General features: G+C 67.4%; 4 protein-coding genes across 4 annotated transcripts in view; all 4 read left to right on the top strand.

The window, feature by feature from the left end:
- Window positions 1-3160: 3160 nt before the first annotated feature.
- On the top strand, window positions 3161-3928 carry EMIHUDRAFT_365449 (hypothetical protein; the record flags this gene model as incomplete). The annotated part of the gene is made up of 1 exon (XM_005782772.1): window positions 3161-3928. The coding sequence occupies one exon, from the start codon at window positions 3161-3163 to the stop codon at window positions 3926-3928; it is 768 nt and encodes a 255-aa protein (XP_005782829.1).
- A 549-nt stretch (window positions 3929-4477) lies between these two features.
- Window positions 4478-5445, top strand: EMIHUDRAFT_113306 (hypothetical protein; the record flags this gene model as incomplete). Its single annotated transcript, XM_005782771.1, has 2 exons — window positions 4478-4597; window positions 4822-5445. The coding sequence occupies 2 exons, from the start codon at window positions 4478-4480 to the stop codon at window positions 5443-5445; spliced, it is 744 nt and encodes a 247-aa protein (XP_005782828.1).
- Window positions 5446-9792: 4347 nt separating this feature from the next.
- Window positions 9793-10496, top strand: EMIHUDRAFT_365447 (hypothetical protein; the record flags this gene model as incomplete). The annotated part of the gene is made up of 1 exon (XM_005782770.1): window positions 9793-10496. A coding segment is annotated over one exon (516 nt), but the record flags the coding sequence as incomplete, so codon positions are not given.
- Window positions 10497-11452: 956 nt separating this feature from the next.
- EMIHUDRAFT_232913 (hypothetical protein) overlaps window positions 11453-12419 on the top strand; it is a gene marked incomplete at both ends in the record, with an annotated part of 1437 nt that continues 470 nt past the window's right edge. The window contains 5 exons of the mRNA XM_005782769.1: window positions 11453-11464; window positions 11556-11649; window positions 11731-11805; window positions 11879-12013; window positions 12051-12173. Of these exons, the coding sequence (XP_005782826.1) occupies window positions 11453-11464; window positions 11556-11649; window positions 11731-11805; window positions 11879-12013; window positions 12051-12173 (439 nt within the window). The remainder of the gene's footprint in view (window positions 11465-11555; window positions 11650-11730; window positions 11806-11878; window positions 12014-12050; window positions 12174-12419) is intronic.

Genomic DNA, 12419 nt, shown 5'->3' with positions numbered 1-12419 from the left:
CTTTCAAGAGGTGTGAACGTGAACAGAGTCATACCAACACCGTGGCTCGTTACGGCACGCATGGGGGGCCTCCCGGACGTATGACCCTAGTCCAATAAGTCCCACAGAGCACATTTCGATTTTTGACAGAATTAAATGCACTGCCCCTCGGCAACGTACTAACTATCGTAGTTTTGTGCAGGGTGCCCACGGTAGGGTGCCCACAGGACCCAAAAAAAGAAAGTAAAAAAGAAATGGGACACCCCCGATCGCAGCACTTCGTGTTGGAGAGTCGAGACATTGAGAGTGTGACTAGGAGGGTGGGACGCTGGGGATTCTCAAAGGTATGTATGTATCTAAGGAAGGGAGTCAACTTTGATGGGGGCAGCCAATTTGGTCGACCGCAAATCGTGGAGCTGGGAGTCACGCTCGGGCAGACAGCGTCGATGCCGTCGCCGGACGCGGCGGCGAGGCACACGGGCGCCGGCGTGGCGCGTCGGCAGGCCCACCACGAGCGGATGCGCGACGAGCGCGCTCGGGAGGCGGCCGCGGGCAACGCGGAGCTTCCGCCGGAGGACGACGCGGTCGAGATGGTGAGCGCCGCCCAGCTGCTGGACAGCGTGGCGGAGGCGGGCCCGAACTACACCCTGCTGCGCTGCAAGGAGACGAAGGCGAAGCGGCGGAAGCGACAGCGCGAGGATGGCAGGGCGGCGCTCAACGGCCACACTGTCCTGCCCACCGGATCGCGCCTCGAGATCTTCTGCGACACCGAGCGGTGGTACCCCGCGACCGTCATGGGCCGGGAGGAGGACGGGGACGGACGGATCGCGCACCAGGTCGAGTACGACGGCTACCCGGATCGGCGGTGGTGGCACATGCTGGACGACGAGCGGTGGCGAGCCGTCCCAGAGCAGGCCGGCACGGGCGCAGGAGGCGCCGCCGCAGACGTGGACGGGGATGCGGCGATGGACCGCGCGGACGGCGAGGGCGCCCGTGCCGCGGGTGCCGCCGAGGCGGCCGAGGCGCGGCCGGCGCCGCCTCCCGCGTGCCGGGGTGTGCGGCGCAGCGCGCTGGCGGACGTCCTCGAGGCGGAGGACGACGAGCGGCAGGACGAGGCTGCGCGTGGCGACGAGCAGCCGATGCTAGCGCCCCACGGGCCGGCGCTGTCAGTGCAGCTTCGGCGCGTGCGCCTGCAGCTGCGCGAGTTCCTTGCAACGCAGGCCGCGGCAGGGAAGAGCGTGCCGATGCAGCGGACGGCCCTCGGTCTGCACCCGACGATGCGGTGGACGATCCGCTTCGGCAAGTGGCTGGCGACGACGCGAGTCAGAGCATTGAGGGCGAGCCGGTGGCACGCGACCGAGCGGGGCGACGCGCGGGAGGAGGAGCCGACGGTGCGCACGGGTCGCGGCGAGAGCACGGTCTACGTCGCGCTGCAGCACATGAAGAACCACGTGTGGCGCGAGATCTGGCCGGCGATGCCGAGCGACGCGAGGCAGTACTGGCGGCTGGTGACCAACCAGGTGATGTCGCTGTTCGACGGCGGCGGCGGCGGGATGAAGGACGCGGCAGGAGCCGCCGGCCGGGCGGCGGGCCGCGAGGCGGCGCGGGAGAGCGCGTCGCACGGGCAGAGCGAGGCGGCGCAGCGGGCGGCGAGCGAGAGGGCGAGCGCCGAGGCGAGCCGGCGGACGATGGCCGAGCTGCGCGAGGCGACGACGAAGCCGTGCACGAGGCAGCACCTCTTCCAGGTGGGAGAGTACCAGATGCAAGACACGCAGCTGCTAGAGCCGTTCGAGGTGAACGTGGCCTTCATCATGAACGCCTACTTGTGCTTCGCGCGGCAGACCGGGTGCCGGCCGGGGATGGCGGTGAACGATGCGGCGGACGCGGCCGATTCGGACAGCCACTGGCGCGCGTCTCCCGCTGAGAGAGAGAGGGAGAGGCGAGTAGGACGGCGCGGCGTTGGCGCGTGATGGGGCGAGATGCCACTGAGCCGTGCCGCTCGCCGGCAGGCACGAGCTGCCGCCGCTGACGATGGGCGACCTGTCCATCGCCGCGGATGTGCTGCTGCGGGGACTAGACGGGGCGGGCGTGATGACCGAGGGCGACTTCGAGGCCCTCCTCCGAATGGAGGTGACCTTCGCGCGCAAGAAGGGCGAGTACTACGCGTGCTACGAGTTCGGGACGGCGATCACGCCCGACTCGGACCAGATGATGCGCATCGGGACGCTGGCGATGGTGCGCCTGCTGCTGCGCTGCGGAAGCTTCAGGGCGTGCTACTCGAAGCTGAGCGAGGCGAGCGCGGCGGCGCTGCGTCGCAAGGTGGCTGAGCCGAGCGGGTTCGCCGGGCTCGAGCTGGAGGACACGGGCTACGAGACGCTGGCGGCGCTAGTTGCGGCGTGCCGAGCGGACGGCTGGGTGCTCGACAAGGCGGCCCTGGACCGGCCTCTGTTCCCCGGCGTCGACGAGGCGACGGGGTTCTTCTTGTTCACCGAGAGCTTCGACGTGCAGCGACTCTGCCGGCGCCTGATCGAGACGGGGCGCCAGCTGGGCATGGCCCGGCACAAGGTGGGCGCGTGGAGTCTGCGCAAAGATGCGTGCGAGCAGCCGGCGTCGGCGGGCCACGGCGCCGTCGCGGCGCGAGTGCTGGGCCACCGCCAGGTCAACTCCCGGACGATGGATCGGGTCTATCGCGCAGACCTGCGCACGCGCGATCTCGGCGCATACTGGATGCGGCGCGACGCGCTCGGGAGCGTGGAGCGCGCGCCGCTGACGTCGCTCTCGGCGTCGCGTGTGCCGGCCAGCGCGCGGCGGGCCAGGGCGATGCATGATGATGACCGAGAGCGTGGTGCAGCGCCACGCCAGGCGCCAGCGTCCCCGCGCCTCTTCACACTCTGTTTTACATCTGGCCGACGCGCCGATGCTAGGTAGGATGCTAGGTAGGGCGATGCGCGGTGATGACAGAGAGCCCTGGCTGGCGAGGTACTTCCAGCCTGCTGTGGGAACAGCTGAGCAGTCAGTCTCGCCGAGGGAGCCGCACCGTACGCTCCGGCGTGTACTCATTCCACCCTTCTTTCCGACGATGCGCTGCGCGGTCAGCAGGCTCTCAATCCCGTGGGCGACGCTCCTCTACCTCCTCCTGCACGTCCTCGCCTTCCTGCCCTCCGAGTCGGACCGCGCGGCGATGCTCGAGGACGGCTGGGGCTGGCTCGCGGTGCTGCAGACCGTCTACGATAAGCGCGCCGCGCCAGACGCGCTGCAGCGTTTCGCGTGGCTGCTCCTCTCGCCGCTCTTCCTCGCGGTCGAGTGGCTGGGCACGTCGCGGCTGCTCTTCACGTGCAACGTCCTCTGCGCCCTCCTCACGCTCGATCGGAGGCAAGAGTACTCGCCCGGCCGCGACTCGGTCTTCGACCCCTTTGTTGACGCCTCGTGCAGCGCGGATCGGCTCGAGTGGCGGTGCGGCTACCGGCCGGAGGAGCCGCAATGGCGGTGCTCCGCGCGTGAGATTGCAGCCTTCAAGTGGTGCTGCGGCAGCAACACCTACGTGCCAGTCATCGGCATGCTCGGCGCGGTGCTTGCCAGCCGCGTCGCCGGGCGCGCGCTCCCTCCGGGCTGGGGCCGCGCCGTGCTGCACGCCGCGCTCTCCCTCGGCTGGCTCTGCGTCTCGGTCGGGCTGATGTACTCGCTCGGCGACGCGCACACGACGCACGAGACTCCGTGGCGCGACGTGGGCGGGTGGAGGCCGTGTGCGCTCTCCTTCCTCTCCCCCGCCGCCCACTCGGCGTGGATCTTCCAGGGCTGGCTCGTCGCCTCCCTCTTGCTGTGGCAGGCGGGGACGCGCCCCTCCGGCCGGACCTGGCCCGTCGCCTCGCGGCCGGCGCAGAATGCCGGCGCGGAGCCGCTCCTCGTGAGCGGCGGCCCGGCGGCGGCGGAGCAGAGCCCGGGCAGCTAACAATAGCGAAACGGTCAAACTCTGACGAGAGATGGATAGTGGGCCCCTGGTGTAGGGATCTTCACGAGGTAGGATTTCTAGCTGTTCGTATACTGGTACACATGTACACAATCATTTGTGACATTTCGTCTCTGGATGGCTTCTGGGCGGTATTCCATCTTGCATAGGAAAATCCACAGTGCACCACAAGGCCAACGGGCAGGCGCAGCCGCAGGGGGAAATAAATAAAACGGACGACTCACTGCACAATGGAGATGGGTAAAAAAGGAACAGGTCCCGGCCCGTGCGATCTTTGACTCTGTGCAAGGTTCTTTGCACTTTGTTTGTGGGGGTTGGTCGGCGACTAGCCGGGGTCGTCCTCCCCAGATCATCATCATTTTTTATTGGCGAGATCAATTCACGCCAAAAGAAAGAAAGAAAGAAAACAGACCAACAACGCCGCATTTTGGAACTCGTTCCGGGCGGCGCGCGATCCCCTTTGAGTCACGCTCTCCTTTGAGGCACGCTCTTTGGCCTCCGCCACCATTGTTTTGCCGCCTACATTACGCTATGGCCGCTTGCTGCGTCGCCCTGCCCGTCACGCCTCCGGCTCCCGCTCCGCCGTGCACCTGCCGTCGTATCGCCGAGGGCTTCCTGTGTCCAATAAAGAAGGAGCTGCCGCTTGACCCGGTTATTGCGGAAGACGGCTTTATGTACGAGCGTGGTAGCATCGAGATGTGGCTGCAGCATCGGTCGACGTCACCGATCACCAACCTGCCGATTGGCGAGCGGCTACTTCCGGCGCTGCAGGCTCGCACGCACACAGCTAAAATTCTGCTGCCGTCGCCCTCACGAGCGCCAATGCCCTCGGCGATCGAGTCCCTGTCACTCACTCCGCCTCCTCGCCCCACCAGTGCCGCTCGGCGATCGAGGAGCTTGTGCGGAGCGGCCTCGTTGACGACCTCGCTGACAGCTGGATCGAGCGCATACGACACGAGGCCACGGTCGCCGAGATCCGGCGCCGCGCCGAGGCGGGTGAGGTCGACGCGATGCTCAAGCTCGGCGCCTGGCATCACACGGGCCAGATGGGGCTCCCGATGTCGCACGCGGAGGGCTTCCGCTGGTGCAGGCGGGCCGCCGAACTGGGTTCACTTTATGCCTACGCGAGCGCCGGCTTGTGCCTTGTCGGCGGCAGGGGTGTGGATGCGGACGTGCCGCAGGGGCTGAGCCTCATCTCGGCGGCCGCGGTGGGCGGGCTCGAGTTCGCGTCGAACTGGCTCGGCGAGTGGTTCCTCGCCGGGCAGTATGGTCTGCCCAAGGACCCGAGCAGGGCAGCCTACTGGTTCGCAAAGGTGGTCGACGGGGCGGCTCACTCGCTCGACGGCGCTGCCTGCCCTCGCGTGCGCGGACACCGTGAGCGTGCCGCCGAACGGCTCTCACTACTGAGCGCTATCTGCACTCCCGCTGGCCCCGAGGAGGCGCTGCCGGAGTGCATCAAGGGCGAGGCCGGAGGCACTCACTGGGTTGGGCGAGCCTAGGGCGGGCGCTGTAAGAGCGGCGCTGCTTGCGTGTGTCGCCAACTCGCCAACTTGCGCGCGGACAGAGTAACGCGCACTATGTTTCACTTGCCTGCCATCTATGGCATGGACAGACATCTCATGCGCATGGTGTGCGTACAGGTTGTCACGTGTGTGGCGAATCAATGTGATATACGGCTCTAAGTGTGTGGGGTTAGCACATCCACATGAGGACCACAATCCATATCGGATCGCGAGCGTCAGTGAGTCACGCCCACAGATCGCCCGCGCGCATTATTGTAAATAGCAGCGGCCAATTTGGAGGTCGGGCATCGAAATCAACTAGTTTATGTTTGGATTGCTCTCAACTCTGCGACCTCGGGCGAGACCATAGTTTCTCTCTCATTCTCTCGACCGGCGTCGCGGTCTCTCTCTTGCACACACCACAACTAAGGCGGCTCGCTCACGCCTCTCTCACGACGGGCAAACGGGAGCCCTCTCACCTAGAATTCCAGAGGGCCAGCGCTTCTCCGAGCAACTAGCCGATTACACCCCTCCTCCTCTCGGGCGGCGTCCTCAGGATGCGCGACAGGTCGAGGAAGGCGTACTGGTCAAAGTCGCAGTGCCACTCCTGTCCGGCGCGCAGGTTGAAGAGATCGGCGCGGTTCGAGCACATCTTGCTGTAGAGACAGACCTCGAGGAAGAAGATCGAGTCGGTGGAGTAGCCGTTGTTGCCGCGGCAGTTTTTGTTGCCGCTCCAACCCGAGCAGTGGCCGAGGCGGGGCGAGTTCCGAAAGTCGAGCTGGTTGGGCGCGTGCGCGAAGATGATGCCGCGCCGTCCCTGCCCCGGCAGCCGCCCCTGCGCTGCGCACACCTGCCACTCGAGGTTGCGGCAGATGTTGTAGGGCACCCGCCGCCCGAAGAGCGCGAGCATGTTGATCGATGCCTGCACGCACTTCTCGGCGTGGCCAGACTCGGTCCCGCCCGCGTTGGAGCAGAACCACTCTATCGACTCGTCGAAGCCGAGCAGCGCTGGCGCGGGGTGCGCAAAGTGGGGCGGCTGGTGGGCGACGCCGAGGTCGCCGGAGTTACCCTCGTACCAGTTGTTGTAGCAGTGGGTGCCCGAAACCGTGTCGGCAAAGTAGGTGTCTGCGTGCTGCCACTGCGCGTGGTTGTCCCTCTGCCGCTCAAAGCAGGACCCCCGCAGCCCTTGCGCCGGGTCCCACTTGTGCCACGGCTCGGAGCCCCACATCGCGCGAAATACGAAGGACGCGTCCTTGAGCAGCTCCTCGCACAGCCGGCACCGCTCGCAATCCTGCCCGCGCATCGGCGGCATCGGAGACGGCGGCGGTGGTGGTCTCGGCGGCGGTGGGGCTGGCGGCGGCTGCGGTGGCGCGAGGCAGTGGAGCTGCTCTCCAGATGCTCTGCAAGTTGAGCCGTAATACTCGCATCGGCTATAGACCCGGCCGCCCGCCTGGTCGTCGCGCGCGATGTAGGCGTTGCGACACGCTGCCTCGTTGCCGTTGAGCGACTTGCACCAGCGGCTGCCGCTAGACGCTCCGACTATCTGCTGAAGCGCGCTCTCCTCGGTGCCGTCCAACAGCACCATCCCTCTCGCCCAGTCGCACGGCGGCGGCGAGGGCGGCGGCGGGAAGGGCGGCGGCGGGGAGGGTGGCGGCGGTAGCGGAGGCGGCGGCGACGGCGGCGGCGGCGACGGCGGCGGTGCGATGAAGCCGAGCATGCCGAAGACGGGAGTGATGACTGGCAGGGCGCCTCGTTGGGCAGGCCCGACGGCGAGGGCGGCGAAGGCGAAGAGGAGGAGGACCATCAGCGCATTCCAGGCGAGGCACATTGGTATCATTCGCCGGCAGGTGAGTTTATCCGCGGCCGGGGCCGCGGCCGGGGCCGCGGCCGGGGGCACGTCATCTGCCACATGTCCATGTGCATGTGCATGTTGTGCATGAGGGCGTGCCGGTCTCTGTGCCGAGCCAAGCACGACCATTCGATGCTCAGACGCCGCGTGGGGCTCCTCGCACTCCGCAGGGGGAAGCTCCTCTCCCATCTCTACGTATTTCTCAGCCGTCCGCTTCGACGGCCTCGACGGCCTCCAGGGCCTCGCACTGGCGCCGCGCCCGGCGGCGTGCGGCGAGACGGTCATGCCGGGCGAAGCATCTGCGGGCGACGGCGGGCACTCGGCGCTTTAGTTTACGGCTGGCGTGTGAAGCCGTGCGCGTGTAGGTTTTTGTTTCTTTTTTTGGTGTACCTGTGTTGTGCCAGTGCGCGAGGTCCCGTTGTGAGGGATTAAAATATTTCTTTTCTTTTCTTTTGTGTGCGCCAGTCCACGCCGTCGCAGTGAAAAGGGATTCTTTTCGCCCTCTCTTTCGGCGCGTTGTGTGCACAGGACGCCGTGGGGCTAATACCCTCTGTCCGTCCTCGGATATGCCTCCGGTGGCCCCACTCCTTCGTTTGGGCCACCTCGCCGACGGCACTCCCGCTCTCGGCCAGGCGGAGGTGCTCCTCTCTGGCTTCGGAGTCGAGCGCTTTGGCGGCGGCGCCCTCTACACTGGCTCCTTCCATCGAGGGCGGTGGCACGGCCGCGGAGCTCTCACGAGCAAAGACCCCCGCGGCAACCCCATCACCCACGACGGCATGTGGCGCGACGGCCTGCGGGAGGGGCGCGGCGTCGAGACGCTGTCGCACCAGAGCTCGACCTGCGTCGGCGCCTGGTCAAAGGGGAGCAAGCACGGCGCGTTCCGCTGCCTGGTCAACGGGTCCTGGCGCGCGGAGGGGTGGGACCACGGCGTGAGGACCCGCGCAAGAGCCGTGCCCAGCGACGCGGCCTCTTCGTGGTGGGTGGAGCCCGGCGTCCGCTTTGCCCTCACCTCGCACAAGCATGACCGGTGGCTCTACCGAGGCGACGTCGTGGAGGAGGAGGCGCGGCAGAGCGTCGCGGCGCACGGCTCCGGCTTCTCGCTGTGGGAGGAGGAGGGCCGCTGGTCCTACTATGGCGGCTGGGCAGGCGGAGTGCCGCACGGGCCCGCCCACCTCCTGTTCCCGGACGGGTCGTACTTCGTCGGCAACCTGAGCGGCGGCACGCCCCGCCGCGGCTTCTTCGGGCTACCGAACGGCTCCGCGCTGCACACGGACGGCAGCGACGCGACCTACCTCTCCGACTTGTGCGGCGGCGCGCTGGTGCGGCCCGGCTGGCTGCTCCTCTGGGCGAGGGAGCAGCCGACGGACACGCGGCAGGCGTGCCGTGAGGCGGCTCTCGCTGCCGGCCACGAGGTTAACGCGGCGCTGCTGGAGGCGGCCGCAGCCTCATCGCGCCGCCGGGTGTCTTGGAGCCCGGCACCGGCCGCGGAGGCGTCGCTCTGGCCCACCGCCGCGCTCTCCTCTCTCCTCGCTGGCTTGGCTGCGGTGGCCCTGTGGCGGCGGCGGAGGTGGCGGGGTGCTGACGAGGCGCCGGCGGCACGGTCGGCGCGGCACCGCAAGAGGCAGGACGAGCCGCAGGGATCTACTACTACGGCGGCCACCGCCGCGGCGCAAGGTGCGCGGGGGAGAGGCGCCAAGGCTGCGCACCGCAGAAAAGGTCCGAAGCCGCCGCAGCCGCCGCGAGCCTCGCCACCGCCATCGCCGGCTTCTGAACCGCCAACGCCGACGCCACAGCCGCCGCTATCGCCGCCTTCGCCGCAGCCGCCGCGGCCGGAGCCGGCGACGCCGCCGCCGCAGCAGCAGCAGCAGCAGCAGCAGCCGCAGCAGCAACCGCCACAGGCCGAGGGCTCCCCCTCCCCACCGGCCGAGGCGGCGCCCGTGTCTGCGGCGTGTTGCGGTGGGACGGCTCAGGATGGCCAGCAGCTGCGTCGCCAGCGCCTCGGCCTCGCTGCCGCCCCGCCGCCCGCCGCTCCGCTGCCCGCCGCACCGCTGCCCTCCGCAAGCCCGCTGTCTGCGGGCCCGCTGCGCAGCTGGCTCGCCTCCCTCGAAACCGACGGCAAAGAGGGCGGCGAGGAGGGCGGTGGGCGGTACGGCGGGAGCCATGAACCTTCTCGGAACCTTCCTATAGGCGGCGGGCGGTACGGCCGGTACGCAGCTGCGTTTGCAGCCCACTTTGACAGCTTCGCAGACCTCCTCCTCGGCGAGGAGGACGTCGGCGTCGAGGTGCTCCTGCCTCGCGGAGCGTGTTGCGCCTCGCCTCTTCATGCCGCCTCTTCACGCCACCCCCGCTGTGCACAGGCCATCCTCGATGCCTGCTCCGTCACCGCCATCGGCGACCGCGCGAGGCTGCGCCGCGCTATCGCCTCTCTCCGGCCGGAGGGCAAGCCGCTCCTGCCCATCGGCCCTCCCTCTGCCGCCGCCACGCTGCCGGCCGGCGAACATGCGGCGGGCGGCGGCGGTTCGACGGGCGGCGGCGGCTCAGGTGGCGGGGCGGACGTGTGCGTCGCGCTGCGCGTCGGTGGCATGATGTGCGGAGGCTGCCGCGCCAAGGCGGAGCACGCTCTCGCGGCTGTGCCTGCCGTCTCGCGCGCATCCGTCGACCTTCGCTCTTGCAGGGCGGTGTGCTACGGCGGGAGCACGCTGCAGCCTCAGGCGCTACTGGGCGCGCTCGAGCGGCTTGGCTTGCGCGGGCACGTGCTTGGCGGCGGCGGCGAAGGCGGCGAGGAGGCAGGGGGGGTAGAGGCGAAGGCGGGAGACATTCCCATCCTGTCGCTGATGCGGTCGCTCGGCGAGGCGAAGGAGCACGTCGTCAAGCGGTACAAGTGCGGCTGCGGTTGCGACGGGTGCATCTGCGCGGCGGAGCCAACAGTGGAGGACGACACGGGCTGCGACGTGACGCTGGGCGAGCTGTGCTTGCGGCTGGAGAGCAGCTTGCGGGCTTTTGGCGACCTGAGCAGGGTGGAGGCCAATCCCGAGGAGCTCGCGTTGCTGCGGGTGCCTTGCCCCTGCGATGGGGGCCACGCGGCAGACAGGCCGTGTTGAGTTACATTCCTGTGGAGGAGTGGGAGTCGTTTACTACGACGTGTGCATGGACGTGTGGAGTCGTGTTGTAGACTGTCGTACAAAACGCCGATGTCTCTCTCCCTCGTGGACAAAAAACAAATCGCCCGCGCGCAGCCCCAGCTCAGCAGCATGCGCGCGGCATTGCCATTGGCCATTGCGCTACACGGGTCACGGCGCGTACGGACCCTCTATACAGTGTAGGTGATGCCACACAGACCCACCATGACTGCACCCACCAAGAGCACCATCACATTCCTCTCGCACTCTTTAGTTCTGCCTTTCTCACACACGGTTCTCGGCGGAAGAGATAGTGTATGGTTACTGTCAATCCCTCACAGCCTTACCCCCGCCATCAAAGGGGAGCAACAGCGCATCAGGGGGAGGAGCCGATCACTGGTCGAAGCACGTGCCCCGTGCGTCGCTGAACCTCGAGCGACGCATACGGTCATTGAGCCTCGGACGGCACAGGGCGGGTGGGCGTGCCGCTGAGCGCCAGCCGGGAGGTTGTCCTCTCGACGCCAGGAGGGTGCGTGGAGGGAGATTCGTCAGCTACGGCAACCGGAGGGCTGGACGAGCTCTCTCCAGGCGGCGCATGTGGCGGGACCGGCCGGGCAAGCGCCGGGGCGTCGGTTCTGCTGTCTCGCCGCGACGGGGCGACGCGCATAAGAGCACACAGCAGTTCGGCAGGCGGTGACGTTTGACAAAGAGATGCGCACCCAATGGATAATTATTTGTTTTAGGTATTATTGCTCCTTTTTTCTCTATTTTGGATGCATTCTCAGGAACGCGAGCAGCTCATCAAGGGACGTTCAACTTTGCGCCTCGTTTTATCAAAGTCCAACTCGGCACCACCTTTTGCATCTAGCGTCGGCGACCGACGTGCAAGGGCGAGCCGCTGCTAGCTGCGATGGGGAAGCACCGCTGAGAAATGTAGCCCGTGCTGCAACACTTGCGTCGTTGCCAGAGTGATGCACGAACTCGCTACGCCCTCCCTCTCCTCTCACTTACGTACACAACGCACGCTCAACAACACATGTTTGTCGAAGTCTACGGCCGACCTTTTTCCTGTCAGGCATCCCGACCGTACTTCATCTCTCTCGCCGCTCACTACCGTAGCCATGGACACCGTCGTCAAGGCTGCGACCGGCGTGTACGTCAAGAGCTTCATGGCGGAGTTCCTGCAGGCGCGGCTGGCCGCATCCCTCGCCGCGAACCCGATAGTGACGGCCTGTTTGCCACACTTGCTGTAGATGTGTCCACTCGCCCACGCGCTCTGGTGCCTCACGGGCCGCGCCTTCTCACTCGCCGTAGCGCCTCCCGCGCAGTTCTTCACCATCATCCTCGCCTGGATCACCGGCATCCTCGGCATCGTAACGCTCATCTACGGTCGGCGCCTCTCCCGCCGCTCAGCGTGCCGCCGCGATCCGCTCTCATGAGCACGCGCCGCGCGACCCCGCAGGTATTGGCGCCGAGGTCGTCGCGCTCGGCGCTCCTGCCGCGGCGGTCGTTGCGGGAGGGGCTATGGCCTCCGCGGTGAACGACATTGCATCGAACCCGATCGGCATGCCTCGCGGCTCGTGCTCTCCACCGGCAGGTGTGTCGCCCGGCTCACCTACGCTCGGTGACGGTAGGAATGTCTCCTGACACCCTCGTCGGCACGACGGGGAGCCTGCTCGGCGCCTCGGGCGACTCTGCGGCCACCCAGCTGCAGGCGGACCTCCAGGCCAACGGCGTCGAGCTGCCGACAGACATCGGTGTGGCGCCCTCTCGCCCTCCGCGCCTCTCCTCTGTGCAAATCCCTCCTCACGAGTGCCACTTGTGTACGCTCGGCCGCCAGACCTCCCTCGCACCCCCTCCCCCTTCCCCACACCTCAACCGCCAACGCTTGATGCTCAGTCAACTCCCTCGCCCTTTCGATGATCACTCACAAGACTATCCGTCACCCAGGGAAGATGCCCCACTGGGAGGGCCAGTCTTAATACCGTTTCCCCGCGGGGACC

The sequence above is a fragment of the Emiliania huxleyi genome (genome assembly GCF_000372725.1).
Source record: "Emiliania huxleyi CCMP1516 chromosome Unknown EMIHUscaffold_186, whole genome shotgun sequence".
Lineage (NCBI taxonomy): Eukaryota > Haptophyta > Isochrysidales > Noelaerhabdaceae > Emiliania > Emiliania huxleyi.
Note: the sequence above shows the minus strand (reverse complement) of the source record. Positions and strands in the feature narration are given on the sequence as shown.